This window comes from Perca fluviatilis, chromosome 2 (assembly GCF_010015445.1).
Source record: "Perca fluviatilis chromosome 2, GENO_Pfluv_1.0, whole genome shotgun sequence".
Classification (NCBI taxonomy): domain Eukaryota; kingdom Metazoa; phylum Chordata; class Actinopteri; order Perciformes; family Percidae; genus Perca; species Perca fluviatilis.
This window is the reverse complement of record NC_053113.1, coordinates 14,529,928-14,538,739: the sequence shown is the minus strand read 5'-3', so window position 1 is coordinate 14,538,739 and position 8,812 is coordinate 14,529,928. Positions and strand designations below refer to the sequence as shown.

The 8,812-nt window shown below is 39.2% G+C and overlaps 1 protein-coding gene across 2 annotated transcripts; it reads left to right on the top strand.

Annotated features, from left to right (window-relative positions):
• Positions 1 to 393: 393 nt before the first annotated feature.
• Positions 394 to 8,077, top strand: ppp5c (protein phosphatase 5, catalytic subunit). Of its 2 annotated transcripts, none has more exons than XM_039789556.1 (13): positions 394 to 497; positions 2,920 to 3,161; positions 3,755 to 3,902; positions 3,987 to 4,108; positions 4,201 to 4,266; positions 4,484 to 4,582; positions 4,738 to 4,843; positions 5,095 to 5,237; positions 5,516 to 5,603; positions 5,710 to 5,750; positions 5,908 to 6,086; positions 6,183 to 6,264; positions 6,945 to 8,077. In XM_039789556.1, the coding sequence occupies exons 1-13, from the start codon at positions 401 to 403 to the stop codon at positions 7,005 to 7,007; spliced, it is 1,476 nt and encodes a 491-aa protein (XP_039645490.1). In that variant the 5' UTR covers positions 394 to 400; the 3' UTR covers positions 7,008 to 8,077. The 2 variants fall into 2 exon arrangements, with proteins under 2 accessions (XP_039645490.1, XP_039645499.1); XM_039789565.1 differs by lacking the exon at positions 394 to 497 and adding an exon at positions 2,301 to 2,646.
• The last annotated feature ends 735 nt before the right edge of the window (positions 8,078 to 8,812 follow it).

Genomic DNA, 8,812 nt, shown 5'->3' with positions numbered 1-8,812 from the left:
CCTACTCCATCTGTAAAGTGTCTCGAGATAACTCTGTTATGATTTGATATAGGCTACTATAAATACAATTGAATGTGCATTACTCTGCTTCACTGCTTTTTGCATTTCTGGTTAGATGCTAAACTGCATTTCGTTGTTAAATGTAGGCTACTGCAATAACAGTTGAATCTAATCTAATAGGCTATAGCCTACACATTTTAATAACACTAATGATTGACTTCGATTACAATTTCCTTAGGACTGAAAAATAATGTTACACGGCACATTGGGTTTTCCATATAGTTAGACGTAATCTTTATGCAGCAGCACTAAGTTTTTTAACCATCAGTAAAAAAATAAAAAAAAAAGTACTGCAAAAAAAAGAAAAGAAGACTTTGCGACTTTTGCGACAGTGCAGTCAATGGCGCATGTATCGGGAAACGGCAGTCTGAAGAAGATGGCGGAGGGAGGTAATGATGCAGAGCTGCTGAAGGAGAAGGCGAATAAGTACTTTAAAGGTAATGTGACATACCTGTCAAGTCAGTGGCTTTTTATCAGCAGTTTATATTAGACAAACGTGAGTATTAATTACAGTACCGACATAATTGTGTTTCAACACGCTCCAAACCGCAGCCGGGTCGCTAATGTTAAGCTAGGCTAACATTGCCGAGGAACCATGCTAACTGTAAACCCCATTCATTGGATTAGCTACACTGCAGCTAGCAGCCAGAACAACATCGGAAGCTACAGCACCGATGTTAACACATGCCGTCACGCGTGTCGTGTATAGTGCACTGCTAACATGCTCAGATTTGGTATTTTCTGTGTGGGTTTTACCCGCATGTTGTGTTCAACCATGCGTTTGTATTCAGTCGTGTTATCAGGTTATCGTGTAGTTTAAAAGGAAATTCAGACAACGTTACAGCTCCTAGAATATTCTGTTAGCCGGCGAGCGCATGTGAGCAGTTGCATAATTTAAAAGTGTTTCAATACGGTTACGGTTTAATTCAGTTCAATTTCCTATTAGACGGCAGTTTATTTTGAAAGGATGTAAATACTAACGGTCAAATTGCGCCTCCGTTTAGGTCCAAGAAATTGTTAAATTGTCAATGGTGGAGGAAGTTTTCTCAAGTAAAAGCAGAAATACCATAATGTAAAAAAACTGTTACAAGTAAAAGTCCTGCATTTAAAATCGTTCGAAAGTATTGGCATCAAAATATACTTAAAGGACCAAAAGTAAAAAGAACTTATTAGGCCCATTCAGATCACCTTAATGTTGGAGCTTGTAAAGGCGGAGCTAATTTTATTTACTTTATACACATTAACGTTTGAGTTGAATTGCTCTTTTATAGTTTGTTTCTGTTTACTGTTGCAACACGGTATTTTCCCTCTGTGGGGATAAATAAAGCATTAACCTTTAATAATATCTCAGAATTTTATCCGTTGATTTCTGTTTTGTATTAATAATCTGAGTCTGCAAAGTAACTAGTGGCTGAAGCCTTTTAAATAAATATAGTGCAGTTAAAGTTAAGGCTATTTGCCTCCAAAAGTTATTGGAGTAGAAGTAAATTAGCATAAAATGGAAATACTCAAGTAAAATAAAAAAAAACATCAAAGTACAGTACTTAAGTCAATGTACTTAGTTACGTTCCACCACTGTCAATTTGACAGAGAGACACATCAATAATCAAAATCAAGTTCTCTGCCTTTGGTCCACTATGTAATCTCTGTATTGACTGTTTGTTTAGGTATATTTCAAAATGAATCTCAGCTGCTACTGATGTTATGTTATACATGATATAGACAGTATCTTTCGACATGCTTCCCATAGGTTTAAGTTTGGGCTCAGACTGTGATGAGTCAGAGCAGATGTAAGGGTAAGGTTGTCTGTTGTAGATCAGGATGGGCAGGTTTGCCTTTTGTCTGAGGTATACTGCATAACGAAATATAAACAGGACAGGGTTAGCTATTTACTCACTATTACTCATGACAAGTAGGCAATTGCAGTTTGAATGTGACACATAATGTATCCTAATATAAAAAATATTTCTTCTTCATGTCAGGGGTATTAGCATGTCAAACTAGTAAATTGTGTCAGTTAGGTGCTGCCTGCTTATTGACAATTATTCCGCCCAAGTAGGTAGAAACAAGTTTTTGTTTTTGTGTCACACACATTTCACAGAGAAGTGCATTTTTGTATAAGCTGTCAACTGAATTTACGGTTCGGAACGGATCACAGTTTTGAGTCCCGGATCGGATACATTTTCGGCTCGGAACAAAAAAAGCGGGGGGTACTATTTATTTATTTTTAAAATGATTTCCATTTATTACATAAAGTACTGACATAAAACACCGTTCCACCACTAAAATGGACAAGTAATAAAATGCTGTAAGATAAGTAAACCGACTGAAAGGTTGAATACAAAGTATTTACAGTATTGCACAGAGGCACAGTTAATTGAATTTTGATATTGCACTTGAGTGAGTTGTCAGTTTTGTTATGTGTGGTTGACATGGAGCAGTGTAGATTGTAAAATCTGACAGGAAGGAAGGACCTGCCGTCTCTCTCCTTCACACACTGCAGGGGAAGCAGCCTGTCGCTGAAGGAGCTGCTCAGTGCTGTCACAGTGTCCGGCATGGGGTGGGACATGTTCTCCATCAGGGATGGTAGCTTGGCCATCATTCTCCTTTCTCCCAACTGGCCTATATTTTGCTATTACAGAGGCAGTGTTAGTGATATTGGCTAAAAAAGCAACTTGTGTCATTCCAGTTTTTACATTTTAATTTGTAATTATTTATTTTTTACATTGTCAGTATCTGCCATCAGTTTTAGTAAGAAATAAATAATGAACCCGAACTGCCTTCAGTGTTTCTGACACTTTTATTGGAACTTTGTAGAACCACAAACTTTCCAGTGAAGATGTGACGTTTGTTTTTCAGACAAAGACTATGAAAATGCAATCAAGTACTACTCGGAGGCCTTGGAGGTCAATCCATCCAATGCTATCTACTACAGCAACCGAAGCCTGGCATACCTACGCACAGAGTGCTATGGGTATGCCCTGGCCGATGCGACAAAGGCCCTGGATATAGACAAAAACTACATTAAGGGATATTATCGCCGTGCCACCTCCAACATGGCACTGGGCAAGTTCAAGGCTGCACTTAAGGACTATGAGACGGTAAGAAATGGCATCTTTCTTTGACTTTTCGTGGCCGCACAATTTAGTCATTTAGTCTGAACCTAGAACATGTGAGACATGAGCAGTGTGCACAGTATGACTAAATGTTCTTCTGATTTACAAAAGAAAGAGCTCTCCAGTTCCATCTGTTGATCTGTCACCGTGTGTTAGGCTCTTCTTGTTACCTTAACAGCCTGCAATAGGGATTATCCTTTAATCCAGTCATGATGCCACTTAGATCCAATGAAGGCACTCATACCACAGCTAATGTGGTGTCTGTTGTTGCTCATGCTGTAAGCAATATAAATATACTGGGGCTTTGGCAACAAAGACCTCTGAAGCTCAGTCATAGTCATAGCAATTTATTGCACAAACTGGACCAAGTCCCATGACAACAGAACATTTGATAATAACAGTGACTGACTGAAAATAGTTTAAATATTTTTCATCCAGTATAAACTGTGGATTTAAAACCTTAATATACTTTTATAACCATTTACATCCTGTTCTTTACAGCTGCACTGAGTCAATTTGTCGGCGTTGATGATTAACCAGCTTGGCTAATTTATTTAATTTCCCTGTTCTGATGATAGGTAGTGAGGGTTCGACCAAATGACAAGGATGCAAAGATGAAGTATCAGGAATGTAACAAGATTGTGAAACAGAAGGCTTTCGAGAGAGCCATTGCCAGCGATGAGATAAAGAAATCTGTTGTCGACTCTCTGGACATCGAAAGCATGAGTAAGTTTCCTGTTTGTGAACCATTTGATTCTGCACTGTACGTCTCGATTCTTCATCTGAAATTAAGGTGATCTTGTATTGCAGCGATTGAGGATGACTATGAAGGTCCCAAACTTGAGGATGGGAAGGTCACACTGAGGTTCATGAAGGAGATGATGGATTGGTTCAAAGACCAGAAGAAACTGCACAGAAAGTGTGCTTATCAGGTAAACATGTTTGTTCCTATGAAACACACTGACTGAAGTAAATGGCAGTGTAGGCATGGACCTGCTATTTAACTCTTTTGGTAATCTTTCAGATTTTGGTGCAAGTTAAAGATGTTCTGTCGAAACTACCAAGTCTTGTCGAAATCACATTAAAAGAGGTAAGTAATCATGGCAAAATGACTAAAGGTTACGGTTTCTTCATGTACAGTGGGTGCAACAGTACTTATATTCTTTGATCAGCTCATAAAATGACTGCAGGGGTTGGAGTCACAGCACGAGAGTATATAAAACATAATATTTATATTTTCATGGTTGTTTTGTACGGTTATATTTTTTGGGACTCTATTTAAGGTGTTCTGTTTCTCTTTGGCACAGACAGAAAAAATAACAATCTGCGGTGACACCCATGGGCAATACTACGATCTCCTCAACATCTTCAAGTTGAATGGCTTACCCTCAGAGACCAACCCCTATGTATCCTTTTCTTTTTGACATCCACCCATCAGCTTTTAAATTTGTGTTAAGTGCAGTCATGCGCCTTGTCTGTACCATTCCGTGTCTAAAATCACTACAACAACAGCTGAAAGCCTCGAAACGTGTGCGTCATAATGCTTAACCACCGAATTCAGCTGTTCAATGGTGACTTTGTGGACCGTGGCTCTTTCTCTCTTGAGGTCATTCTTACCCTGTTTGGCTTCAAGCTGCTCTACCCGGACCACTTCTACCTGCTTAGGGGTGAGAGCACTTACAGTGTGTCTGTGCATGAGCCTGTGGATGCATGTGTAGTGTTTGCAGATGTGTGCTGTAGCATGCCATATTAATGTGTCCCACTGAATACGTGTGCTGTCATGAAGTTCAAAGCACAACACAGAAATACATTTTCGTGTTCACATTTCATTTGGTTTCTACTGTTACATTACAGACTTATTATTAGCATGTAAAGTTATTTAAACAGCATTGTTTAATCAAGATTTTTTTACATGCAGGTAACCACGAGACAGACAACATGAACCAGATGTATGGATTTGAAGGGGAGGTCAAAGCCAAGTACACAGCCCAGATGTTCCAGCTGTTCAGCGAGGTCTTCCAGTGGCTGCCTCTTGCACAGTGTATCAACAGCAAAGTACTGGTAAGCAGTGGCATTGTAAGCTGAAAGCAGTCACAGGGTCATGTTTTCTCAAATTGCCTGGTAGTTGCATTACCAGGCAACGCAACTACTCGTAATGGGTTATTTGATTATCTTTAAATAAATGTAGTGACTGTTACTGATGATAGTGTATGTGGATATACTTCATGCATAATGGACTAATTTACTGGATCTTACTGATGACTGCTGTTAATTTTGCAACGGCAGTGGTTTGATATTTTGTACTGTGCACACCGTTCTAACAAGACTCTCCGTCTCAGGTTATGCATGGTGGACTGTTCAGTGAAGATGGTGTCACATTGGATGACCTCAGGAAGATTGACAGGAACAGGCAGCCTCCCGACTCAGGTAGACTCAGACTCCGAGTGCGCCATCAGCATAAAACTGGCACCATTAAACCATCTCTAGAAAGCAAAATGGGTACATTTCAACACCTTCCGCCGCTCTTTCACAGGTCCCATGTGTGACCTCCTCTGGTCAGATCCTCAGCCTCAGGTCAGTTCCCACACACCCAATACCTCATTAGGGCGATTTGCTCAGAGTATCCAGTGGTTCGTGTTTGAGCAAATTCAGTCCACTTCGATCTCGGATTAAGAAATGTATTTGTCCAATTTTCTCTCTTTCTCTCATATATTTTTATATTTATGTGTAGAATGGCCGATCAGTCAGCAAGCGAGGAGTGAGTTGTCAGTTCGGACCAGATGTGACGGAGCGCTTCCTGGAACAGAACAAGCTGGACTTTGTTGTGCGTAGTCATGAGGTCAAAGCTGAGGGCTACGAGGTCACTCACTCAGGGAAGTGCATCACCGTGTTCTCAGCACCCAACTACTGGTACGTAATCGTGCCGTCTGGCTTAAGACTGTTGAGTCTGCTGTTAGTAAGGCTGTTCACTGAAACTGTTGTGTGTATCGTTCTGCCTTTCCCCAGTGATCAGATGGGAAACAAAGGAGCTTACATCCACCTCAGGGGATCAGACCTCAAGCCAGAATTTCACCAGTTCACTGCTGTGGTCAGTATCCTGTACTTTAACTGTTTCATTATAGTTATTATGGGGAAATTATGTTATTAATAAGTAAACCATTAAAAATAACTTGATGGGTTCTATTTTCATCCTCTTTTGTCATCATGCCTATTAGTTCATAGTACAGATTTTGAACTTGTGGCATTATTCTATGCATAATGTTACAGTGACATCTACCGGGCCATGGTTTCAAATGGTCCTGTTCACTAAAATGATTCTGAAAGATCCTCAGCGGTGTTGTGTTTCAAATGAGATGATGAAAGTTCAGATTATATCTTATGTTGACAACGTTGTCCACTCTCAACCGGTGCGTGTGTGTGTGTGTGTGTGTGTGTGTGTGTGTAAAAAATAATGGAGGTAAACAGGATAATTATGATATAATGTAAGATAATAAACAAACACTGTACATGTCCCTCAATAGGTTAAATGTGGAAACAATAACAAAAATATTTACAATTCATTACTTATTGCCTCATTTTGTGGACAAAGACATATTAAGTGCCCCCCCCCCAACACAAAAAACTACCAAACAACTACTGAAAACACACATTTGGCTACTAGTTAGGCCATTTCACTTTGCATCAGGCTATTGATGACTCATTTGTAATCATTAAAATGTTTGTTGAAGCATGGTCTAATGTTTGTCTGCCTCTCACTGTCCTGTACAGCCTCATCCGAATGTCAAGCCCATGGCGTATGCCAACACGCTAATGCAGATGGGGATGATGTAGAGGCCACGCTAATCTGTCTGTGACACTGACGACCTCCCATCTGACCTGAACCATCCCAGCCACCTCCCTCCCTACAGTGCTCGGACATGCTCTCACCCATGCTTAGCCTAAGGGATCCCTCTCCCAGACAAACTTCTGCTAGTTGTGTACAGAAAACACGTGGTGTAGTTCAGATGGGAAGAGATCACTTACACCAGCCCAGTCATGAATTGGGTACATTCTTTTACGTTATCAGTTAAAACTGGAAAAAGAAATTGCCCACTTGTGTGTTCCATCACTGGGTAAAGAAGCCAACCTTTCAGATGAGTCTCCTTGGAGCTGCTGGGTTTTCAAATATTTAATATACTCAGCAGATGGGATTGAATAGCTGATATGTACCAAAGATCTGTAATGAAAATGATTGTTCAGTTTTCACAAGGAGCATCTTGTGACTCTGAAACCTAGCGTTGGCCTGTTGGCCTGTGTACACAGCTTGGAGCATTGTAAACTGGGTTAAGAGCAGCATGTCTATCAGTGTTTCTCAATCTATCCTACAGTATGTCCGTTTTATTTTTTTAATTTACAGGAATACAAAAATGATTACATGTATTAAAAAATAATAGATTGATCGTCTCTGGGTACACTCTTAAAGGTGCTGTTTGCCATTAGTGGTGTATTTAGTTGGTTCAGTCATGTAGCTGGTAACATTTAATTTGCACTGCTTCCTGTTGAGGAAGATATTGCTGCTCTCCATATTTTGATCCTCCACCGTCATTGTGCCACTCACCCGGCAGCTCCTGCACAGTCTACTCTCCAGTCTAGCTTTGGTGTAAGGCAAACACTGATGGCACTCTAGTCTCCCATAAACGTTCAACTACTGGTGACCCATATGTGGATTTCTTCAGTACACAAACGTCCAAAATGCAATCCTGTCTTAAAACGCACAGCTGCATTGTCCAGTGGCCCTCAACTTTTTAAATAAAGAAATACACTGACGTGTATGTATATATACTGTATCATTGAAAGATTCCGTGTAATGTTTGGAGAAAAATATTGAATAAAAAAATCCAGTTCAGTGATTTTAGAAACAAGCTGGTATCTTTGTCTGTTAATATTGTCTGGCCTACGCTTGTTCTGTCCTTTGTCGGTTTGTTTCAACTACATATAAATATTTAAATATATTACACAATTTACTTCGTACATATACAGAGGTACGCAAATGCTGTACTTGCATACAATTTTGAGCTACATATACTTCACTTTAGTTATTTCCATTTTCTGCAACTTTATACACTAACTCCAATACAATTCAGGGGCAAATATACGTTTTACTCCAGTATATTTATTTAATACATTTAGTTACTTTCTAGATTGAAATGATTAATTCAAAATATAATTAACAAATTAATTATTATATACTATTATGAAGAAAGATAACTTCAGTGATCAATTGGTGAAATCCACAAGCTACCCGGGAGTATACATGTTAAAACCATAAACCCCACCTTCACCTGCTGCAACATTAAAGTGATGTTTGGGATGTGAACACTTAACCGATGCATCGATAACTCTTAACTAATTTCAATAACGGACATTTAGTAAAATAAGTACTTTTAAGTCAATTTAATGCTAATACTTTATACTTTTAGTTAAAATTTTGAATGCGGGACTTTTACTTGTAACGAAGTATTTCTACACGGTGGTAAAAAAAAATGTAACCTGCATTTCAGATTTTACAGTAGGTTTCATAAACAAACTAAATAAAAGTGCCGCTTCCTTGCCTTTGCCTTTTCCATTGAAAAGTCGCATTTATTTGACGTCACGAC